The sequence below is a fragment of the Canis lupus genome, chromosome 6 (genome assembly GCF_003254725.2).
Source record: "Canis lupus dingo isolate Sandy chromosome 6, ASM325472v2, whole genome shotgun sequence".
NCBI classification, from domain to species: domain Eukaryota; kingdom Metazoa; phylum Chordata; class Mammalia; order Carnivora; family Canidae; genus Canis; species Canis lupus.
In genome coordinates this window covers 57,571,578-57,596,731 of record NC_064248.1, presented here as the reverse complement: position 1 = coordinate 57,596,731, position 25,154 = coordinate 57,571,578, and the positions used below count along the sequence as shown (strand labels likewise).

The window sequence follows — 25,154 nt, the reverse complement described above, 5'->3', positions numbered from 1 at the left end:
ACTTTGGGCTCCAACATTATTAAGTAAGTCCTTATGCCCTTTCCACCTTTCTGCCCATTACATACAACTGTTTCAATGAATTTCATTTGCTACACTACACAAATGATCTCCAAAAATGAGTATTTATTTCTTAGAAACATATGAACCTTCTCTGTGGTAAAGAAGCACATAACTAATTCACCTCCAAAATATTTTTATGTGCCATCATCCTCCCCTACCCATTTAACTCAAAGTCCCATCTCATCTGTTTTGTTCCTAACTGGCTTTTGGCATCTCTGGAGTAAAGTGAAACTTAATGGCCAGGTTATACACATTCAAGATAAGAGGTATGATATAGCTTTACTAGAAGGGAAGAAAATTTCTTCTCCATCTAGTTGGCCTGTGTAAGATGGGTAGGCAGCAACAGCAGCTATTAACTCATTTAGAAGACGGTAGGGATAAAAAAGATGGAAACAGGCAAGTTCATCATTACACCACCATTAACACACTGGTGGTGGAGGTTAGGTAGTGACAGCGGAGAGGTTGGAGAAGAATGCATATGTCCCAAGGGGCACACAAATATGAGATCATAAACTCAATTCTACTTGCTGTCTTTAATCCTTCAAAGTTTATAAGTTCCAAGCATATAAAAGACTGTGCAAAGACCATTTTCTTTCCCTTACCCCAACTAAAAAAGGAACATGGCTTTTTTGGGGGGTAAGAAAGGGAGGAGAAACATGTTACCTTGTATAAAATAGGGATGGGGGATAGAGGAAGCCAAATTCTTATTTCTTCAGAGTACACTCTTCTCTTTGCATAAAGTGCCTACAAGACAGACTTCATAGGTATATGACTTGTGCAATTACATAGAATCCCATACTTGGTTAAACACTGTTATTGTACACAGTCTTGAAATTCTTAATAGTTTTTTAACACAAGGTGTTACATCTTCATTTTGCACTGGATCCTGCAAATTATGTAGCTGGTTCTGGGTCCTGAGTACCTACCACTCTAAATGGGAAAGGCAGGCCTCGCTCGGCCTCTTAAACTCCTGGCTCGTAAAAAAAAAAAACAAAAAAAAAAACAAAAAAAAAACCTATTAAGAGAAAAATTGTTAAAGCCCACTTTCTATAGCCCATTAAAATGGAAAGGACTTTCCTACTCCCAATACCAATTTTTTTGTTTGTAGGTATACTGCCATAATTAAACCAGTCATTATTCCAAAGATCTACATAAAGCAGTTTAAGTGGTTTATTGTCATGAAAAGCAATGTTCCCCTTCCAAACAGAATTAAGCAGATAGATATACAATTAGCAACCTCAGAAGTATACTTTCACCATTATTTTCTCTTGATATTTTCACTCCAAAATTGGATATTTTTTCAGTAGCCTAAGGTACTTTCATCAATTTTTAGAGTTTCCATTCTCAATGACTAAAAGTAATAACTAACCCAGAATCACAGAACAATCGTGGCAAAGTTAATTAGATTCTGTATGATTGAACATTTTACCTAGAGGAGGATGGAATGCAAAATATTTGAAAAGCAGATTTCCTTTGCAGTAAGTATGAGGCTTATTGCTTAAAGTATTAGTCTAGAAGAGACAGGTAGCTTGAGTCTGTCCTACAAATAAAGGGTTATATTAAGGGTAGGAAGAGCCTTCTATCCTTTGTACAGAGAATGAGTTCAAGCAAATGAACTTACCCTTTATTTAAACTTAGTTCTACCTAGGAGGAAAAAAGGTATATTCAATTTGTAGAAGTCTAAGTCTCTGCTATTTTAAAGTAGAGGGGATATCAGTAAAAGAATATTCTGAGTAATATTCCACTAAGGTGTCAAAGGAAAAGTTAAACATAACTATGATACTTTATCAAAGATTTTTATCAACCAAAAAATTGGAGGCAGATTAGTTTTTCCAGCTTGTCAAAAGCTAACAATACCCTGGCTACAAGTTGTTGACTGGTCAGTTAAGAGTTAATAAGGATAGCAAATATATTATTTCTCTGTGGTAACAGGTTAAGAAAAAATACTTAAAATTTCTCCTTAAGGTGGGTTGAACTTGCATGCTGTTTTACTAAAGCAAAATATGCACTTACCAATATCATTTTTCCAAAACTAATACATATATAAAATTGTAATAAACATTAAAATACGTAACTAATCTGCTATGAATCACTTTTGTTTAGAATTACTTGCATATAATCACACTCCCTGACACCTAAAAGTCTCAATATTTCCAAAATATCATTTCATATTTAGTAGGAGTAATTAAATAAATGTTTCTGATTATACAATTAGGTAAGGAAACCACCTCACTTTAATATTGCCATTAAATTACCTTTAATATAGTCATGTTCAACTTACATAGGGCGCACAAGAATTGTAACAGTACATCTAAAGGTCACAAATGCACAAATCCCAATAAATCTGATTTTTTTTTTTATAATTTTGAAGTGTTTACACATTCCAGCCAAAATCCAAACTATAATCAAACATGGCGCTGACAGGCATCTTCTGCTTTGAACTAACTTCCAGCTAAGGCCACAATTAAATATGTTCTAACCGCTACACAACAAAAATTAACCTTATTCCTCAAATTCCAGACACAACAAAAAACAGTGACTACTATTTTTCTACTTCTTACATACATGAGGAACCAGCAGTCTCCAAAAACCAATCCTCTCACCCTAACTTCCAAAAAACAAAGTCTGTGTATTGTTTTATTATTTCCATAAAGTCATTTAGTGCAGATTACCTACAAGTTAGCCCCAGCCAGAACATGCCTTGTTACTGTAAGGCCTAACTATATCTTAATCCAGATCATAAACAGCATTAAAAAATTCATGTTAGAATAGGAACCAGAGCAAAAAGAAAACATCAGAACAAAGGATATAAAGATATTAGACATGTTAGAAACTCCAAGCATATAAATATCTGGGTTAAAAAAAAAAGATATAAAAAGAAAAACTCAGACAATTAGTAACAGAACCAACAGCAATGGTAGGGGACTAGTTAAGATTTTTATGAAAAACAGGTGGTTGATCAGAAAAGATTACCAACCAAATAGAATTCCTAAATTTTAAAACTAGTGACATCAAAAGCAGGCATCATAAAATATAAATATTTTGTGCTACAATGGTACAAAACTCTTCAGTGTTCCATTCTTCTAAATACAGACTTACTGATTGAATAAGTGTGGTTTTTTGCTTTGTTACAGTGAATAGCTAGATGATGATGTGCTGCTGGATAAGTAATAAAGCCTACCGTTTTCTTAGGAAACACCATGGTAGAAGATTCATAAACTATACTGACTGTACAACCATCCTCCTAATAACAAGATTTAAAACCTGAGCTATCTCTGTCTCTGTCCTCTTACTCTTCTACCTTTAATCTGCCAAATTCTGCTTATTTTACTCCCATAGTATTATCTGTACACTTATTATCTTTTCTTTACATTGACATTGCCCTGGTTCAGGACTCCTAAAATGACCTTACCTACAATTTCTCCACCTCTACAGTAAATTCTTTAACTTTTCTCAAATTCTTTAAAAGAAAATCTTCACTTGTTCCTCACTACAAAGTTAATCCCATCACCACGCATTAGCATTCCATATCCTCTCTACTCCTCCATCTCCTACTTAACTCATGTTTTCATAAACTGCCCACTGTCCCAAGTTGCTCCTTCCTATAGGTATGCTTCTTCCTATCCCTGATTCCTACTTCCATTTCAATTAGCTATTCTCAGGGTCCAAATCAAATATTACTTCTAAAAGCCTTGCTGGGTCCTGGTCCAGCTCCAAGTACATTTCCCCTCCTCTAGACTTTCACAGAATTTCATGAGGAGAGGTGTACCTCTCCAACAGCACTTAACAATTTGTCTTGTATTACAGTTATGTATTATGTACTTCTACCGTAAGATCCAATTTATCTCTGCAGTATTTAGCACAATGCATAAACCAAAGCAGGAGCTGAAAAAAATTGCTGGTTGAATTAGTGAATAAATCAGCCAATCAATTTTTAGTATTATGGGCAAATAGTCCATTTTTGCTGGCATAATAAAACACTTAGTATCCATAAGGGTGACTCTTACTTATCAAATGATTAAATTATATTCAGTCTAGTTTCACAAGGTAGAAATTAGAACAATATCTTAGAAACATTACTATCAAAATGGTTAGGATAAAATCACGTGTGACACTAGTCTTCAATTACCTGGAAAATTTATTCAGCTTGAACAATTTATTGCTGTGCTAATGCAGAATAATGATACATCTGTGAAGATGAATATATACAGATATATACTTTTAATGAAGAACAGTACTACAGAGATAAGTAATGGCAAAAAAAGCACAGAAACCCATCTTTCATTTTATTTGAAAATAAAAAGATGGGTAAGCCCATCTTTTTAAAATACAGGTTTGGCCACATTATTCCCTTATCTAAAAAAATTTCTTCAATGATTTCCTAAATTTTTTTGCAAGCATTCAAAGCATCAACCCCACCTTTCAGGCATTACTATTTTCCCAAAGACCTGCCATTCAATCTCCCAGTACCTCTTGAACTAGAAGTTTCATCCCTTTGTGCCTAAACTATGTCTTTCTTTCTGCCTAGAATGTTCTACATTGTCTCTTCTTCCTAAAACTACTCATTCTGCAAGTTCAGGGTCTAGCTGGAACCTTATGAAGTTTTCCATAGTGGTACACTTGTACTCATCCCACAAGATCGTGAATGTGTGTGTGCAGCTGATGTGCAGGCTCTTTACAGCCTCAGCTAGTTAGCATTGTCCTGGTATATGGATATAATAACTAAAAATTTTGTTTAATGAATGAAAATTTTGACTACCAGTTTTTTTCTTTCTCATTTTAAACATAATGACAAGAGACACAGGAGCATGAACTACTCTTTTCCTTTTTCATTCTCTTTAAGGCTCTATTTAATAATGAGACAAGCTGTAAGAGCAGCAGGAAAAAAGAACACAACTTATTTCCCAGCTCCCCTCAAAAGGCCTAGACTAAAATAAATACCTTTATCTCCTACAGCACTTATGCTTTACTTCCATTTACTTGTGTACTATCTTGCATAGTTCTCTAATTTGGACAGTTTTGTATGTGTTGCCAAAAATGCTTTCCCAAGTTCTTTGATGACAGGGAAATGTTTCATACTTTTCATGTATCCTCCATATAGCCTAGTCTAGAGTAATCATCCAGGTATTTGCTTTAACTAGATGCTAGTTAACTCCTTTAATCACAATAAGAAGATAAAAATATTTTGTTTGTACTCTTTCAAGTTGAATGAATCGCTATAAGAGCAGGCAATTTCCTCAAAATGCAATATTATAATAATGTTTTAAAAGACACTGCAGAGACACTCATGAAAAGACAGATAATTTAATGCATCTTGAGAAGCTTTCACAATACTATTTTTTTCTTTCCACCACAGGAGAAAAGTGTTCCTATAGCACTTTCCACAATGTAAGAATTACTTTCCTGGTGGCTTATATACCCACTCAGCACCTGGCACTGTGTTACACATTCATTAGCACTTGTTGTTGCAAGCCTCTCTGGCCAATTATATCATTAAAGCTGAAAACAGGCAAAGGACCCTATTAAAAGTAACACACAATCTACTATTCCATTTAAAAGTGGATGGTAAAAAAATAAAACACTGACTTTACTAAAAAAAGAATGTAGATATTGCATTGGCGGTATTGACTGAAAGACTCTAGTAACAATTTTTAACTTCTCTTTTTCTCATTGGAAGCTATTTATTAATTATGATGGTGGTGCGTCTATTAGTGTAGAATAACAATAATCCTGCTTTGTTCTGGAATGAAATGAAGCCTTCTCCCACATGTATTTGCATGTAAAAATATTTTGGGAGGCACCTGGGTCAATGACCCAAAAAAGATTGAGAACTATCACATTAGAATTATATGAGTCACCAGTAAATAGCTATTTGTGGAGGCAGAGGAGCATCCTTTTTGGTTGATTCAGGGCAGCTAGAATATTTCTCTCCCTCAGAAGACTGCTAGTTCTCACAAAAGAGGCCAGGAACTAGTAACTTCTAAAAAGGCATGGGGGTTTATTCTATCACAGGTAACCAAGCCCACGTTTAGCATTTACTCTAGGGATATCTAAGCTTTTTCTTCAAAATAAATAAAATCTACATGAATGAAGACTACCTGAATTAGGAAACAGGTATCAGACATTCTTACGAAGGCTTTAGTCCTACCTACTTTCCCTTTACATTGTTCCAGTTTTGTGATCTATTTGGATTAAGGTAAAGTTTTTTAAAAAGGATTTTTCTATTATTTTTTTAATCAAAACAACATCTACATATTCTTGAAATATAATGCTTGTTATTCATATGAACTGATGAATCCCCTTCCAGAAACTATAGGTTGGGACCATTGACTTACACCACTGAAACTCAAATGGGGGAAGAAAATAGGCATGTGGAGCTTATAAAGATAATATAGAATGTCCCATTTGGAAAACAAAAAATATTAATAAAGCTGATTTTAAAAACTTCTTAGTTAGCATAAGTAAGCACCAAAGACATCTTCCATGTAGCTCTACTGGTCAAGAAGCTTTCAAAAATCAGGGAAAAGTTTCAGAATTTCTAAGAAAAGGTACATGAGTTTTCAATTTTTTTTAAAAGTGGGTATAGGGGGAAAAAAGTGAGTATGGGCTGTGGAAAATACCATCCTAGACTTTCTTCAGCTTTTCATTTCCCTTCTCTTTGCCAAACACACACTTTATGTTTTCTAACACTTCTGGCATTTTGGTTGGTATTTAAGGTATTTAAAAAGTAATAGCCACTTTTATTCTTGATGCCCAAAGAAATGTATCCCCACTGATCCTGTATTACTTTTTCTCCTTAATAGTGAAATTTTTAAGATAATAAAGTGTTCATTAGGATGAACCCTTGGTCAGTGGAGGGTTACGACCAGTTATTTATAATTAATCCTACATTTTGAAAGATTTTCAGATGAAGTAAAACCATTTATTAATGACCTACAAAATCTGTACTGGGAGATGTGCCTTTTTGAGTATTTGTAATTATTTGTCTGAATTGTCAGATTGAAACATTTTTTTTAAATCCTGCAAAATCTAATCCAGGTCTGCTTCTTGGGTCCCTGTTCTTTGTAAGACTCAATATTTATTTATTCAGTCTTTACCAGAATGCTCCCCACCTTTAACTTCATTTTAGGATTTCCAACTGTTTTTTCTGTACGTGGCAGACAATAGTGATTACAAATATCTAGCATAAGATAGTGATTTCTCAACTTTAATAACTACATAAATTTGGGTAACTTGCTTAAATTCTCTAGGCCCCAGTGTCCTGTAAAATTGAGAGAATTATTGTACCTACAACTCATTCGGTGGTTGTGAAGGTTAGATGTTATGCATGCAAACTGCACAGCACAGTGCTGGACACATAGTCATTATTCAATATAAGTTAGTGATTATGATAACAATGATAAATTTCTGTTCCTATAGTTTTTTCTTCTTGGTGCCTCCCTGCTTCTAATGTCTGCAATCACCTTCCAAGTCTGATGAAGGTAGGAGTAATATCATAAAAACTAAAACCCCACAGGTAAGAGGTTACTAATTCAGTAAAATAAAACTTGCTCTATTTTTCTCCCTTTAATATAGTCAACAGTCATCCCTGGTCATTTGTATACCAAGTCAAAGGATAAAGCAAAGAAGCAGAAGAAAGAAAGACATTAGTATGAATACAAGTGTTTCTTTGGTAGCAAGAACATATTGGATGTAAGCCATAGGAAGACATGAGGAAGAACAAAAAAGTTGGGAAAACAACAACCAGAAGAAAGCAGAAGACAGTGATCTAAAAGAGTAAGGGAAATAAAAAGACTGGAAGGAGAAATTTAGGCAAAAGAATTTATGTAGATATATTTAGAAAAGAGTATATTTCAAGAAGTGAGAGAAATGGGATTTCTTAAGCAGGGCAGCTTGAAAGGCTACAAATGAAAAGAGCAAGGCATTTGTAGGGTAAGGAGCAGTATTACATGTGAGTAAACTAATTAAATTTTTCACAGGCTAGCAATATGAAGAGGTATCTGCAAGGTTGGGCTAACCAACCAAAAATAACACAGAAATGTGCATGCTAACATTTATGTGCTTGGCTATATTTATTAATCCTAAACATAGTTTAGGAGCATTAAAAGAAAAATCTATTCAGTTATCAACATGGGCCATTATTAAGGCTTATCCCTTTAAAGATTTGATCTATAAACCAATGAAAATTCCTTAGTTTTGCTTAGTTTTCTAATCAAGCTACATATTTGAAATTTCACAATAATTTCCTTTCCTAATAAAGCATTTCCTCAAGCTAGAACTACAATCTTTTTTTTTTTTTTTTTAACCAAAGAGAGGTGCCTTACTGGAATCTACCAACAAAAATAAATTTAAAAATCAAAAATAGTATAATTTAAAAATCAATGGGAATTATGTAGATTCAAAAGTTCTACACCTCTATTGGCTTTTTTTTCCCCCAAATCAAGTCAGTAAGAGCCAAATGAAAAAGAATAACTTGCTTAAAATTGTATCTAACAGTTTACAAGTTGCTGAAATTTAATGTATATTCAGACTCAACTGTGCTTACCAAAGGAAGCTATAAATATCATCTGAATTAGCACCAGTCTGGTGAGAAAAAAAGTGTACTGTATCAAGCAGACTTGCTGTGTTATCTGTTCAAACATACCTGTACCAGTCAAAAGTCCAGCACTCTTCTTTCGTGCATAAGCGCGTAAGTGGTTGGACAGGCTAACAGCACTTGTAAACGTCGTATTGCAATGCACACATGTTCTAAGCTTCACAGGCATACCTATCATTCAAAAGAAAACTATAATCCAGTTCTCACTTCAAAAAGTGAAATTTTCTTAGCTAAAAGCGTGAAGAAAAGTACCACAATAAGGATGGTTTAAAAAAAAAAAAAAAAACGTTCATTGAATTAGCTTAACTTAAAATAAGGAGGGGGAATTAAGTTAACTAATATTAGTTTGCTGTTAGTATTTAGAGCCAACCCATGCTCTTTGGAAATGTGGAAGAGGAGTGCCTTGAACCTCTGAGCTCCTCTGAATTTAACACCTATTATCACTTTCTTGCAGATTTCTGTGTTACGCAGATCATTTCCTAAACCTAAAATACAATCCTGTGATTTGAAGAGCACAGTTCAGTTGAGAAGTTTCAAAGCTTACAACATTACCAATAAAAAGAATTAAAAAGTCTAGTTGACAAAGTGGTAATTAAAGTGTTTTACCCACAAAACCGTAAAAGGCTCAATACTAAATTAGGTTTTCTGATGAAGGCTGGGAGAAAAGGTGGTAAAACACACCATTGAGCAGCTGTTAGACACAACATTTTATTCAGGGCATTTTATGTTCATTACTCTGAATGCGCAATCAATAATGAAAGTTAATGATTTGAAGTTTTTTACTAAAATCTTTGTGCTAAATAAATGATCAACAAGCTAACATCTTAGTCATCACAGGAAAGAAAACATGTTGAAACAGTAAGAAACTCCTAACTTCTAAGACAATCTTCACTCCTCAAACTCCTTTCAGTTGGTTTCTCCAACAATGACATTCAGCCACAAATACACTTTCCATCTCTCAAGTGTACTAAACTTTAGTCAACATAGCTAACACACCTTTCTTACATTTTATTCTTTTGAAAAAAATGTTGAAGATTTGACTTTCAAAGACTCTCTTCATACAAAAGAACCTATTTACCAGAAACCCATACAAGAAAGTTTTTCAGATCACTCACAACACAGTGTAATCTTTCCTTAAATCAAAACTGCATATAAATATCTGGGCTATCCCAATGTCTGCCAAAATAAACAAGTCAACACTGAAGTAATTTTATTCATTATGAATTCCCCTGACCAGTTAGTTTTACCTTAGACACATTGGACTTGGGGCTAAAATTATGAGACCATCTAAGTTCATCCTCAACATTCTTAACCTCCAAAAGAAACCTACAAAGCCACTTAAAATTCTTCGAGTCTAAAAGTATAAATCAGACTTAGCAATAACAAATACAGTTTGGCTATTTTATTTGCTACCTCATTTGCCAACATACACAAACAATTCTTTTGAAAAGGAAAAACTATTGGTGCACAAGCACTAACCTAAACCATCCGTTCTGTTCCTTTAGACCACCACTGTAAAATCTAAAACCCCAAACAAATGTTTTATACTCACAACAGTTCTCCAAAACCAAACTATCCCACAATACAGTGAGGAATTGGAGAAGGAGAAGTTTTTTTGGGTTAATCACAACACACAACAGACACCAATCCATTCAGTTTAAAGAGTCTATTTGTTTGTTTATTCATTTGACTTAAGCAGAAGGAAAACCAACAGCTATATCTTGAAAACATTATCACCTTGGAGCACTGGCAAATATAGGACAGGTTCGCCATTTCAGTAATGCTATGCTTTTGAACAACGTCAACCTCCCATCCATAGGACCATCCCCCAGCCACAGCAAATTTTATTTTACAGATCTACTTTTTTTGTTCTCACCTTACATTCTGACCAAGAAATGAGGCACAGAGAATTCAGTGCTGATGAGCATCAACTGATGATTTATATAGAAATGACAGTATAACCAATCTCTGCTCTGCAAAAAAAGCAGCTTAAGTAAAAAGATTCTAAGAAAGTATTTTCTACAAATATTCTGTAACAATAAGCATAACTGTATTTAAATTCTAGACGACAGTCATAGACATCCTCTTACCTGAGTGCATAGTCAAATCCATTCTTTGTGGTTGATACATCAAGGGACTGTCTTCACTTAATGGAAGAACACACTTCTGAACAAATCTCTTTCTTGCAGTTTGATTATGAATTTTTTGAGGAGAAATAGTAGAATTCCTTTCTTCTCCCATCCTTTTATTTTTAAGTAGTTCTATCAGTGTAAGAGACTGATTCTTTTTTCCACTGGGTAGTTCTGGTTTTGTTTCATCATATTCATTTAAGAAACTCAGCCCTTCTTCTTCTGATGCAGACACTGATAAAGCTTCAGTCTTTAGGCCATTACGGTATGCTTCAAGAGGTATAACATTTTGAGATAGAAAGTCATCACTTGATGCAAGTTTTTGAGCTACAAATGGTCTGGGAATAATACGACGACTGTTCAATGCTTTCAAGATTTTTTCATATTTTTCTTCATTTTGCATCATCTCATTCAAAACACAGATTGGAGATTTGTGAGCATCCCATTTGGTCTTTCCAAGTCTTTTCAGATGGCCTCTAACATGATTCGATAATCCAATTTTAGTATCAAACCAACCACCACAGAGCTGACAAGTGTGTTCAGAAGTGGTTTCAGACTTCTCTATAGCTAAAAAAAATTTTTTAAGAGTAACATCAGAATTTTTCATAAAGTGATCATCTTAAAGCCAATAACTCTGAAATATAAAGTTATGTGATTCTAATAAAGACCAAATCTGAGCAAAACCTTCAAATCCTTTGAATTTGAATACAGACATATTAACCCAAATTATCTACATGAAAACTTACCTTTTCTAACTCGCTTAACAGGTGTCCCTGTACCAGTTCTTTTGAAATGTTGCATTTTGTCACTTGTGGCTATTTGTTCTGGTGATACAACATGGCGGGCTTCATAGCTTAATCCAGCTCTGTGAAGATGTCCTCGGACATGATTTGACAACCCAACACCTGTTTCAAATGTTGCTGGGCAGTAAGGACATGATTTCTTCTCAAGAGACAAATCAGTCCAGTGAAAAACAGAACTATGCTTTGACAATGAAGTTTCTGCATTTTCTAAATGCTGAGAATCATGTATGTCATGCAAAAAGTTATTAGTTCCAGCATCTTCATAATATTCAAAATAAAAGCCATCGTTTTGATCATAACTAAGAGTAGCATTTTCTCCAGGCTCTTGACTTTCCACCTTGCTTTTAAACAGTGGGAATAAGTTTACATGTTCTTGATTAATATCATTATAGGTTTCATCTTCCATAGCCTGTGTAGTGTAGTCACCTAACTCAACATTATCCCAAGAACTTTCATCTTCTGTTTCATAGCTGTCTTTCTTTTCAGCAGAATTAAGTTTCTGCAAAACAACAACTGTCATTTTATGCAGGAAATCTGGATAGCTATCCAAGTCTTCTCCTCCAACAGAGCTTTCCTTCTTAGATTCCTTAACTACTCTCTTTACAGCTACACGTCTATGTTCTTTGAAGCTTTCTGGCCTTTTGGTATCAGAGTTTTGAGAGTCTGAAATGAAACTATTGTTGTGAGAATTACTTGATGACGAGAACAAATGTAAAGAATTCAATGAGCTGGCTTCTTCTTTTTTGAAATGTAGAGGATACGATTCACCTGATTTTTTGATCATCCTATAGTTTTCATATTTGTGTCTATATAAATAGTTGCTATTTGCCTTGGCATTAGATTTTTCTTTTGCTGCTTGATGGAAATACTTAGGTTTTTGGTCAGAGCTGCTTTTAATCGTAACAGTCTTGTGAGAATTGTTTTGATTGCACACATTTACACCTGACTGGGCAATGCTTTTCCGAGCTTTTTGTATTCTGTGTGGCCGCTTGTGGAATTTGGAAAAATTACTTGATTGTGAAGATGATCCAAATGTTCGCTTTACATCTTGTTTTAAAGCGGAATTCTTTGGAAATGTGGCTGACTGTTGTTTAATTAATGGTTTAGTGCCATCAATATCTATAGGTTCTTCGAGAATGTCACTTTTTCGTTTATCAAGTCCAAGAGGACTACCAAATGAATCAACACATGATGATGAATGCAAGTATTCCATGTGTTTTTTTAAAACACTTCTGGCTGAAGTAGTAAAAGGACACATCTTACATATATAGGTGGCTGATTTTTTGGATGATCCTACAACAGAGTCTTTCATGAAAGTCTTTTTTTGCGTTTTTCTCTGGGCTACATCAGAATTGACGATAGGGCATTTTACCACTGCTCCGTGGGCAATGCCTCGATGGCATTCTAATTCATTTTCTGTCACAGCCATGAAGTTACACTCTTCACAGCAGTAGTACCTTTTATCTTTTTCATGGGTTTTAGCATGTTGCACAAATGTTTTAGGGCAATTGGTACCAAACACACACTGAGGGCACTGTAATCGTGCACTTCTTCCTTCATCCTGAAGTTCTTTCAACTCACGAATTTCCTCCATCAACTTCTGTCTTCTTTCTTGGTGAATAATCATATGCTTTAGAAGTGAGTTACGATCTCGAAATGTCCGTCCACATTCTCTACAAGCATATGGCCTTGGGACATTAAGATGACGAAAGTGGCTATTCCCATCTAAATGATACATCATATGCCTGTGGAGGTGTTTTTTCTCCCTAAAATTCACATTGCACTTTGTACAGGGGTAGAATGATGGCTCTTCGGTGCTGAAAGTAGCAGGTGACTCGGAATCACTTTCTTCACATTTCTTTTTTAAGGTATTTGAAAGAAAAGTGCTAGTATGAACGGGTGAACTGCCTTCTCCACACTTATCTGGGTTATAAATTAGATGCTGAAAAGCATCCACAGATTCCAAGTCTTCATCAGTTGATTCAGGCTTCACTTTTGATAATGCATATTTCTGTGAGTCTATTGCTTGTAGTTCTTCATTCTGCTCCAGAAAGTCTACTTCTAGCATTTTTGACTTATTGGGTATACAATTAGAATCACTAAAGCAATCCTCAGTATAACGAGTTATCTTGCTTACATCCATTTTTCGCTTTCTCTTTTTTTCTAGACCTACTTTAGAGTGAACTGGAGCTTTATCCACTGTGTCTTCATTAGTCATAAGAAACTGAATGAACTCTTTTTGGGGATCCCAGTTCGTATCATTTTCTGACCTAAATTCATCTGTACCTGAGGAAATTCCTGTCAATGTATCAACACAATCATCTTTTACCAATAAATCATCACTATCCTCACCCACCTCTACTTGATTTATTAAAGTGCTATCTGACTTTATACTACTCCCTACTGAATTCTGAATGTCACAACCAACGGAAGCAGAGGTAGGTAGTTTTTTAATGGAATGGGTTGGATTTTTAGCATGCGCTACATCTGATAACAAAAATAAAACTTGATGTTGACTTGCTTTCTGTGGTGTAGATAGTTGAAGATCAGGTGCCACCTTCAACGCTGAACAAGACTCTGTTGTTGGCTGATCCACAGGTTGTCCAGTGGTTAATGAAACACTGCCTTTATTCATACTGGAAGTCTTAGCTAAGGAGGAGTGTGAAACTGGTCCATTAACAGCAGCTCCTTTAGGCAAGATAAAGTTTTCACTAGAAACAGTAGGAGCACCAGCATGTATAAATAAAGTAGACTGGCCTCCACTTAAGGCTTTTTCAGATTTGTCCTTTGACAGTTCTTCAGGCAGAGTGAGAGTATTATTTTTCTGAAATGATGTTTGACAATCTTTTGGTTTATGAACTCCACTCTCTTTGTCTGAGATAAAACTGTTGTTATCTAGGAGTTCTTCTTTAGCACCAGTAATATCGGTGTTTATCTTCAAATCATCCATATTGTTGGCAAGCCCATTTAACACATTTAGTCTAGAAAATGGAAGAAAAAAAATTTAGATTGGCATGAAAGAAAAAATTCTATTAGAATGTATGGAGAGTTCAAAGTACACACTTTTATTAGTGTGATTCGACTCTTTATATCAAGATCTAATAATTTTCCAAGAATGAGGAAACACTTTAAAAAATGTAAAAGACATTAAAAGTATCTCAAAGGTTAATTTTCTTCTTTGTGCTAGGCAACAACTCCGTATTGCATATATACAAATCATCTAGGGAACAGCAACATTAGAAATGGCCACATTATACTGAATTGCCGGTCTCTATGGAAGAATGTAAGCTCTTGTCTTTAGAACCTAGCACAGTGTTTGGCATAGGTGCTTCAGCAGTATTTGGTGAATAAAGGACTAACATGTTGAACAAGTAAAAACACAACTGCAAAATCAAAGCAAAATGTGTAAGAGGAAAAAGTTTTCTTACTATGAAATGTAGACTCCCTTCAAATAGTGTAAATTCCATCATGGTTCTGACTTTTTGACTCAGCAATTACAGCAAGACCTTCAAAATATCCAATAATCCTCAAGTACAGTTTATTTATTTTATTTTTAAAAATGATTTTATTTATTTATTTATGAGAGACAGAGAGAGAGAGAGAGGCAGAGGGAGAAGCAGGCTCCCCATGCAGGGAGCCCAATGTGGGACTTGATCCCGGGTCTCCAGGATCACACCCTGGGCTAAAGGTGGCACTAAACTGCTGGGCCACTGGGGCTGCCCCCTCAAGTACAATTTAAAGAATCTGTTATTTGGCAACCCTAGGTATAGACTATCCAAAGTGCTGGCATAAAATTCCTTATTTCTCTTCTTTTTTGTACATGGTAGCAAGTACAGTTATTTATTCTCCAAATATTTACTGAGCCCTTACCATGTGCCAGGCACTGTTTTATTATTAGGAATACCAGCAGTAAGCAAGACAGACTAGGTTCCTGCTCTCTGATAAAGAATGAAGTCTTCTGGGCTGCCCCAGTGGAGCAGTGGTTTAGCGCCGCCTGCAGCCTTGGGTGTGATCCTGGGGACCTGGGATCGAGTCCCACGTTAGGCTCCCTGCATGGAGCCTGCTTCTCCCTCTGCCTGTATCTCTGCCTCTCTCCCTCTCTCTCTTTCTCTATGAATAAATAAATAAAAAATCTTTAAAAAAAGAGAATTAAGTCTTCCATTGTTCCTTCATAGGATTTTTAATCTGTATAACAAGTAGTATTTTAAGATAGCAGGAACATAATCTGGTATTTAGAAATGAAAATATTTTCAGTATAGGTAATTATTTCTAATATTTTATGGTAGTTAAAGAATAAAAGTTAGCTCTTTATTCTAGTTAAAGAATAAAGGAATTGTTTCTAATTACTTTGTTATTTCACAGCTTAGAACAAGTGCTTGTATGTATGAGCTTACTCTTCCCATAAGATGTGCCCTTTAATACAACAAATATTATAAATATATACTACAAATATCTGTCTTTGGCATTATTATTTATACTAACAATTATTCTGCCCCTCATAGGCCTCAGAATTCTGTTTTGAGATTGGCAAACCTCCACAGTAATAAAAATAGACATCCAATAAGATCATATTCAATGATATCACCCCAAAATGGTGCTAATGCAGCACCCAGCGGGAGTCTCTACATCACATACACAGAAGTTAAAAATGGGCAGCACATAAACATGTGTTAGGGAAGAGTGTGCAAATGTCAATGAAAAGAAAAGCAAACCTTGATGCTATACCATTATCCATTCCTGACATTTCTCATATACAAAAAAAGTAAAGTGTCCAAATAGGAAGAATCTCATAAATCTGAAACGGACAACAGAATTTTTAAAAAGCTAGCCTGAAAGACACTTACTTCGTGTTCCTACTTATTATAATCACAGAGGCAGACAAATATATGCTCAATTTGAAAGCCTGTATTAGCTTTTCTCAACAGGAAGCAATGTTGCTAACGAAGTGGTAAATTCAGTGTTAATGAGTGGCTTCACTGTTACCACCTCAGAGGTAAAACCTTCTATGTTCCATGTTCCACCCATCTGTTCTGGTGTGAGAGGTTCAGAGATGGAACAGACGCTTCCCATTTAAAGCAACTTCATTGGTACCCCCTGAACAGCAGGGTGACAAACTATGAGAATATCATGTCTGCTTGGATTGCATTCTCATTACCAAAATTGCTTTCTGTGAGCCTTCCAAAAGTTCACATTCTAAAGATACCAAAATGTTCTGCTCAAAAACATATGAAAAATATACGTACATGACGTATCTTATCTATAAAACACATCTAGCAGAAGGAAAAACAAAAGATCAAATTAAATATTGTTAAAATAGAAAATGAAGTCTTTAATAAAGTTTTCCTTCACACGTAATGAAATATACCTTTCTTGCCCCCCAAATTTATGATTATCTCTACTCAAAAACAGAAGTTATTCTTTTTCAGAATATTATTAGTAGTACATTAATATTAAAAATCTACCTCATCAGTTTAAAAGTATGATATGAGAAGTGACTCAGTAAGCTAGTATTTTAGCAACAATATAAAAAATTTTCCAGTTTAATTTTCAGAGTATATCTTAACTAATAACTGTTCAAAATGTATTTTTTCTTAACAGTATTCAAAACTCATGGCTGCTGCATTAAGATATAATGCAAACACCGAACCATCAAAATCTGTTGCGGTGAATAATGGATCTAGAATTTTTGACATCAAGAATTATTTCCCTACATTCATGGATGGTTATGCAGCATCTAGGCAAGAAAGCATTTGATCTATTAGCTAATTTCACACTGTTTCAAATAATTTTTCCAACTATCTTTGTCAAATATATGTAACAGAGCCATCAATGCTAGTTTATGTTAATTTAAATAAGTAGGGGACATATTTGAAGGTAGACATTATTTATTAAGGGAATTCAAAAAGGGAAATTAAAAAATTAAAATAATCAAACTTCTTTTTTTTTTTTTAATATTTTTTTTTTATTTATTTATGACAGTCACACAGAGAGAGAGAGAGAGAGAGGCAGAGACACAGGCAGAGGGAGAAGCAGGCTCCATGCACCGGGAGCCTGACGTGGGATTCGATCCCGGGTCTCCAGGATCGCGCCCTGGGCCAAAGGTAGGCGCCAAACCGCTGCGCCACCCAGGGATCCCAAAATAATCAAACTTCTATCATATGCTTTGACTTCTTAAATTTCAGTGAATTTGCTATACCTATTAGGATATTTTAATAAAATGCTTAGATACTATTACTATGTCCTCCTCCATGTAATCATATAACCACAGAATTTTTGTTTTAAATGCACTTTAAAATATTCTTTAAAAATATTCACACACTTTATAAAAAGCTGCAAATGGAACTTTAAATCTACATAAAACATACTTCAGTTTCTTGAAAATCATAATGAGTTCTACAGCTATAACTGCCTGTAGTTATATACTGTGAGCATTAAAAAAAAATAGTACAAAGGTCAGATCTGTCTTCAAGATGACAGATCATCACTTTTATGCCTCAAGCTAGACTTATTGTCTTAGAAATTTCAAACATCAGTATTTTTGCAAACTATCAGCACTTGCTATAACACCCTCACTACACTACATCTTGAGGTTACTACAGAAGAAATGAGGTGATAATTGCATATTAACATAATTATTCTGTAATCCCTCTGAGCAAGCTTCCTAGGTCACTCAGTAATTCAGATTAGATACAACCTTCCTGTCATCAAATCTATGCTGTCCACTTTCTGTTCATGAATAATTTTTTTATAGAAAATTAGCTTAATTTCATTCTTTTATGTACATTATTAATTGTATTTATTGCAAGTAGGTTAATATTTTGTGGGCACTTATTACATAATACCAACCTTTGTCATGTAGTATAATTTCATACAAAAATGTAATACAATTTGCCCTCATTTTACATTAGTTCATTATTAGCTATATTACACGGCTATAAATAAATTATAAAGTTGCCCACTAGCTGAGTTACAGTGAAGATCTGCCAGATTTTCACAAACCCCATGTTCATTTAAATTATCCTTCAGAACACATGACAACTTCAGTTAGTCATATATGAGATTGGGTCAAGAAAAGAAAAACACTCACAACTGTCATTCTAATTGCAAAACAAATCTTAATTAACTGAAATGCCACATCTACATTTACTATGATATTTAAGACTATACATACTATACATAATGTACAAATATATATACCCCAACCTCAGTTAGTATGTAATGCATGTGAAGAGCATATAACTATGCCATCCAGGTAGTATTCTACTCTGGATGTCATCAAGTGGAAGTACTAAAAAATACATAAATTCATAAGGTTAACTATCCAGCATGCCACATGATAAAATGAAGAGAAAACTTGGTATGCTTAGCCTAATAATTAGCCAATACAATGAATAATCTTCAAATGTTTGAAGGCGTGGCATACAAAAAAAGACAGGATCAATGTGTTTAAATCATAAAAATGGATTTCATCTCAAGATTAAAAACAATAATCACCGAATATTGCAAAGGATTGTCTTATACAACAGTAAACTGAATGGCTCAGGAGGTTGGAATATTGTCAGGAACACTGCAGAAGGTAATATGGCAGGAGACTGGAAAGATGATTTCTAACATCCTCTCTTACATGTTACTATGTATGTTAAATGTTTGGTTATTCTATTATTAACATTTAACATTATTTGAAATAATGAACTAAAAATGGAAGTGAAAATTACACTATTGGACTTTAAAAAGATTCTCTAAATTCATAATTGCTTGAAATAATCTTTCAATTAGTTTTCAGTTAGGTATGTTGATAACCTGATTCTTGAACAATGAAAGTATGGCACTAAATGACTAACACACTCAGGCCACAGAACTATCTATCTGCATTATGAAAACCACATACAAAGAGGTTTTTTTCCTATTGGTAATACAAAAAAAAAAAAAAAGTTCAATGAGTTCAAATAAGTAGAAAATAGATAAACAATGAACAGAGAAATAAAGAATATATTGGGCACATATGCTTTCTTGCCAGCAGCATGCAGCACTGCCATTACAAATTAATGATCTTTATGTAATTTTACCACCTACCATCAAATTACACTGAACTTGTCCAATACTTTTGTTCCTGATGCCATGAATCATCCTCACTACTTAAAAGGAAGATGTTACAAATAGTAAGGTAAACACGTAATAATACAAAGTGATTCTTACTGCCAAGTATACTAAATACTTAATATAATCTGACACAGCTCAAGAAGCAGGTAACTACATGGACAAAAGGTGGTGAGGAAGCTACAAAAGCCTAACGCTAGCAATCTGACAAAAATCATGCGATAGTAAGAAGCAACAGTCATAGAAAAACAAATGGATGTTCAGTAATCAAAGGCTAATTTCCTAATGAAGAACTTTGTAATTGAAAGAGGCAAGGCAATAAATTATAGCTGCAACCAAAGGAGAATGCTAAGTCATATTCAGCATGGAATAACTGCTTGTTTTGTTGTTTATGCTTTCAAATAGAACAAGATAAATGATCATCGGGGCACCTAGATGGCTCAACCGGTTAAGCAACTGACTTCAGCTCAGGTCACCATCTCTGGGTTCTGGGATTTTTTTTTTTTTTAGGGCAATTCAATTTATTTAATTATTAAAAAGAAAGGAAGGAATTAAAAGAGAGTAAAGGAGTTAAGGAGCCTTGTGCTGTGTTGTTTGAAGAGCCAAGTGCCCAACCAGGGAATGCTCTCTGCCCCACATGGCATCCATCATGTAATGCTGCAGACTTTGTGAAACCAACTGCGTATGTGTGTGGAATTACTCCCTCAAGGAAAGTGGCCGAAACTCTGTTACACGAGACTCCTATAACTGTGCTGGACAGAAATGAAGAAAGACACTCTGGAGAATACTCTGCCTGGCGGGAGGGGAGACCAGATGACCCACGAGTGCGGAGACCCGCAAGCCACATGCATCAGGCTCCCCAACTCAGCAGTGAGTCTGCTTGGCCCTCTGTGCACCCCCTGCCCCATTCTCATGCTCTCTCTCTCAAATAAATAAAAAAATCTTAAACAAAAAAAAAAGGTAAGTGATATCACAGCATTGGTAGGATAAATGATACACATACGCACATGACTTCAACAAGAACAATTCATGTGGGTTTGTTTTTTAACATTAAAATGAGTGATAACCTCTACAGATTTTTCAAACAGACCAAACTTTTGACCATAATTGTATAATTAACATGAATCCTAGAACTGTCGGTTTCACACTCCAGAGGTACTGTGTCAACTCTGCTTTTCACTAACAGAGTATGAACCGCCATTAATTGTTATTTTATTTTGAGTCTCCTACTGTTCTTCAGTATATGATGAGTATGCTCTTTAGGCTTAGTTTTGAGATATCTTATAAACATTAAGCCATTGTGTCCAATAAATGCAAAAGAAGTACAAGTGTTAAAAGTCCTAGGAAGACCAAATGTAATTATATTAGAAGTAAAAACAGAAATAATAAGACACCTAAAGTGGTAACATAAATACACATATGCAATAAACTGCGTGAGAGTTGAAGTAACTGTGAAGAACAAAGAGATTTCACCATTAAGAAACTACTGTGCCTATACATCTGACAACCAGCAAGAGATAAGGAAATATGACAAAGGAAGTTTTTAAGCACAAAATCAGCATCAATGTCCGATGTCTATTTGCCTAATGGTTTTCAGGAAAAGCTAGGAATTTGTTCAAGAATTTAAAAGCTAATAATGTTCAAAGCGCTGCGAGTGAAACTTCTGCCCCAACCACGTATGATTCCACAGGACCAAGGTCCATTAGAGTATGCACATCAAAGTTAGTGACATTTCTGCAAATGCAAACAATTGGGCTTTGAAGAAATTCCTTACAATAGTTAAAGAGATAATTTGGCTTCAAAAGACTGCCTGAAACATAACAAATGTTTTCTTCTAATACTTAATAATTTTATTTCAAATTCAAAACTTGACTGTATGTATGTTAAAAAAAATTGTAGATTTTATAAAATTAAACTCTTACTATAAAAGTTCCATTAAGTCATTTAGTAATCACATATTATTTTACAAAAAACAAAATTGTTCATGTCTGAGAAGTCAACTTGAACATTACGACATTGAGAATAATTTCACTGAATTTAATTTTACTCAAAGCAGCTCAGACTGTAAAAAAAAAACCTTGCAATTCTGTAGTAACCTGTAATGAGTACTTAGCCTTTTGTGTATTATGTACATTTAAACTCTGTTATGTAAATTCAAGCTTATATATAGATGGGAAAGTTTGACATGCTCATTGAGAACCAGAAAAATGAAACAGAAGGAGAAGTTTTACTTTCAATAAAATATTTTCATTAAATGTGAACTCTTGGGCAGCCCGGGTGGCTCAGCAGTTTCGTACCACCTTCAGCCCAGGGCATGATCCTGGAGACCGGGTATAGACTCCCACGTCAGGCTCCCTGCATGGAGCCTGCTCCTCCCTCTGCCTGTGTCTCTGCCACTCTCTCTGTCTGTGGGTCTCTCATGAATATATGAATTTAAAAAAAAAAATCAAAATAAATAAATAAATGTGAACTCTTGGTGATACCATTTGCTCCACTTAGCTTTTTTCTTTCTCTAAAATCAGCCCCCCAAATACAATTATCTTCTAAAAAAAATTCCGAAGTAATCATTACAATTATCTTTATTTAGGATGGTAAAAATTTAAATACAAGAAATCTGCTTTCCTTAATACAAAATATGCAGGAAGATGAATCTCTCCTATGCCAGTGTCTTTAAAAAAAATTAAAAAGAACGTATTTTTGTGATGGCAAATCACAAACCATCCACGACATTTTTCTGACTTAACAAGTTTTCCTTATTACATATTCAATTCTGGAGTTTCATTTATAAAACCAAAGATATTTATTGTGAATATAAACAATTACAAAATTTTTCTAAAATGTTAAAACAGCACTTAATGTTTAGAAAATGCAAGTGCTTATTAATAATCAAATGTACATAGTTCTATTCAAACAAGTGTGACTTAAAAGAATTTCTTTCTATGTTTACTCATATGAAGAGAAAAAGATGGCAAGGTCAAGAGTAGCAATACTGAGCAATAAGAAATTTACAGAACCCATGATTTCCAATTTACCCAATATCTATAACAACAAAATGTTATGAACAGTATATTATTTTTATAAAAGGTGACTAAAGCATATTTAAAATTGAGATTTCAGGGAACATTTTAATTATTCTTAAGATTAATCAAATAGTATTGCTGGCAGTTTTTTTTTCTTACTGTATTGCTATCTAACTAAAAAAGACTATAAATAGGACACATATGTATAAAAAACTACTATCAGTAAACAGCAATAAATTATGTCCCCAGTGAATAATATGGATTATGCATTCTGTAGTTCAGTGGAAGTAGAAGGTCCTATAACATACCACGGATAAGAAAAGCCTCAGCAAAATTGAGTTTTAGCTAACTTTTGTAGTGCATTAATGCAAAGAGAATCACTCTGGTGGCAGACACACCTGAGTTTGAAAAATAGTTCTACAACTTCCACCTTGGAGTTACTTCAACTATTCTTAAATTTTAGTTGCTTCATCAATAAAGTAAGTATGAAATCTACTAAAAGTATTGTGAGGATTAAATAAGATCCCATTGCATCTATATAGGGCGTGGCATTTAGTAATTACTAAATAAATGTTAATTCCCTATGACCCTTCCCATTAGCTTGTTTCATTTATGGAATGATGGCAATGAATTTGTACACTGCCCCTAATGGTAAAAGTGGCCCTTATAAAGAGAAATTTATTCTGGGAGGAGATATCTGGTACCTTAATCCATACCTAAGGTATAATTGACAGGATAAATGGGCAGTAAATGGGTAGAAGCTAAAGAATTAGAAGAAGAAACATGTCTTAAGAGTTGGTGGGGCTGTAAGAATAACATTCTTGCAGGGATAAAGCAGGGCTTCAGTAAAACACTATTCAATAAGCAATAAAGAAGGAAATTACAGTGTTTGATCGAGTGCTCCAAAGAAAAAGGACATGAAGTAGCCACTTGGGATTTAAGAGTTTCTGATTCCTTAGGGTCTATCAGGACATGAATTGAATTCTCAGCTCTCATAAAATGCCAATGAAACGAAAATAGGTGAACTAGAACAGAGACATACCAAGGTGGATAAAACCAAAAACTAGAACAGTCATAGACAAGGGCTGCTGGAAAGAACAGAGATGGCAATCTCAAAACAAACAAAAAAAACTAAAAACAGGGTTTTATACCAAAAACATCACTCAGAAAAGCCACAGACTTAAAAAGACTTCATTCTTTCATTCATTTATTTGGGGGAGAGAGAGAGCATGTGCATTAGAGTACACAAGGAGGGGGAGAGGCAGAGGAGGTGGGAGAAGCAGACTCCTTGCTAAGCAGGGAGCCTGACACAGGGCTCTAATCCAGGATCAGGACCTGAGCCCAATGCAGATGCTTAATCAAATGAGCCACCCAAGTGCCCTAACGCAATCAACAGACTTTTCTCTGTCAAAAAGAAGTGTTAAGTCAAGGTGTAATAACATCAAAATTTAGAGTTAAAGTTATTTTGACTATAGAATCCTATATATACAGACACACATTACATAATATTCAAGTGTAAGGCACAGGGTCTCTAAGTTTACTACTCACTTACCGTATCAGAAAAGTTTTTCTGAAAGGCTAAATGTGGGGAGAGGTATATTGTGAAAATGGCTAAAATTAGTGTGTTAAGTGTATTTTTATTATTTTACAGGTGACTGAAACATATAAATTTAGATGTTTACCAAAATATAAGTTAATCACTAAAATAAAAAAAAGTAGATATACTTTAAGATCTTCAAAATCTATAAACTATTGTGTTTTATGTAAAGAAGTATAATATGCTCTGAGCAAGAAAGAGGATGACAAAGACCTTTGAAATAAAAATTACTACACAACAATAACAAAACAACTCTCAGTAGGTGAGGTGAAAAGCAAAGTGGATATGGCTAATGAAATGAGGTATTCTTATAGAAGAAAGACTTTTAAAAACGGAGTAAAACAACCCCATGAAATTTAGATACACAAATTATACCAAGTAGAAATTACAGGAAAAAAGCTCAAAACTCAGGGGAATAGAGGAGGACACAACAGAAAAAATTTCAGAGCTCAAGAAATGCAACAATCTTCAGACTAATAGGGCCCAATCAGTGCTCAATGGATGAATAAAGACAACCTCTTGAGGAACGCCTAGGTGGCTCAGTGGTTGAACATCTGCCTTCAGTTCAAGATCTGATCCCAGGGTCTGGGTCAGGGAGTGATCCTGGGGTCAGGGGATCTAGTCCCACAGCAGGCTCCCTCTGGGGAGCCTGTCTCTCCCTCTGCCTATGTCTCTGCCTCTTTCTGTGTCTCTCATGAATAAATAAATAAAATCTTAAAAAAAAAAAAAAAAAAAAAAAGACCTGCCTCTTGACAAGTCCTGGGATAATTTCAGACTTAAAGGTAGAATTCTATTCATTTCTAGAAAATAAGATAAAAACAAAAACTAGACTGCCTACAAAAACAAGAACAC

The 25,154-nt window shown here is 34.6% G+C and overlaps 1 protein-coding gene and 1 long non-coding RNA gene across 30 annotated transcripts in view; one reads left to right on the top strand and one right to left on the bottom strand.

Moving 5' to 3' along the window:
• Window positions 1-17,490, top strand: part of LOC112640896 (uncharacterized) — a 69,163-nt gene extending 51,673 nt beyond the window's left edge. For 2 of the 3 annotated variants that reach the window (XR_004816895.2, XR_003124324.3), the window contains 4 exons: window positions 7,480-7,541; window positions 7,636-7,836; window positions 13,756-14,026; window positions 17,187-17,490. This is a non-coding gene — a long non-coding RNA (uncharacterized LOC112640896). The remainder of the gene's footprint in view (window positions 1-7,479; window positions 7,542-7,635; window positions 7,837-13,755; window positions 14,027-17,186) is intronic. The other variant, XR_004816896.2, reaches the window with a different exon arrangement.
• ZNF644 (zinc finger protein 644) overlaps window positions 1-25,154 on the bottom strand; it is a 175,696-nt gene that overhangs the window by 74,334 nt on the left and 76,208 nt on the right. For 17 of the 27 annotated variants that reach the window (XR_007411505.1, XR_007411507.1, XR_007411503.1 and 14 more), the window contains 3 exons: window positions 11,532-14,569; window positions 10,747-11,352; window positions 8,705-8,827 (listed from right to left, as the gene is read on the bottom strand). The exons of 4 other annotated variants lie outside the window; for them this stretch is intronic. Coding sequence is in view for 13 of the 23 variants with exons in the window: in XM_035718236.2 (XP_035574129.1) it covers window positions 8,705-8,827; window positions 10,747-11,352; window positions 11,532-14,569 (3,767 nt within the window). In the remaining 10 variants the exon portion in view is untranslated. Of the gene's footprint in view, window positions 1-8,704; window positions 8,828-10,532; window positions 10,630-10,746; window positions 11,353-11,531; window positions 14,570-16,432; window positions 16,542-25,154 lie in introns of those variants that run through there. 6 more of the 27 variants (XR_007411508.1, XM_025417701.3, XM_035718237.2 and 3 more) reach the window with 5 other exon arrangements.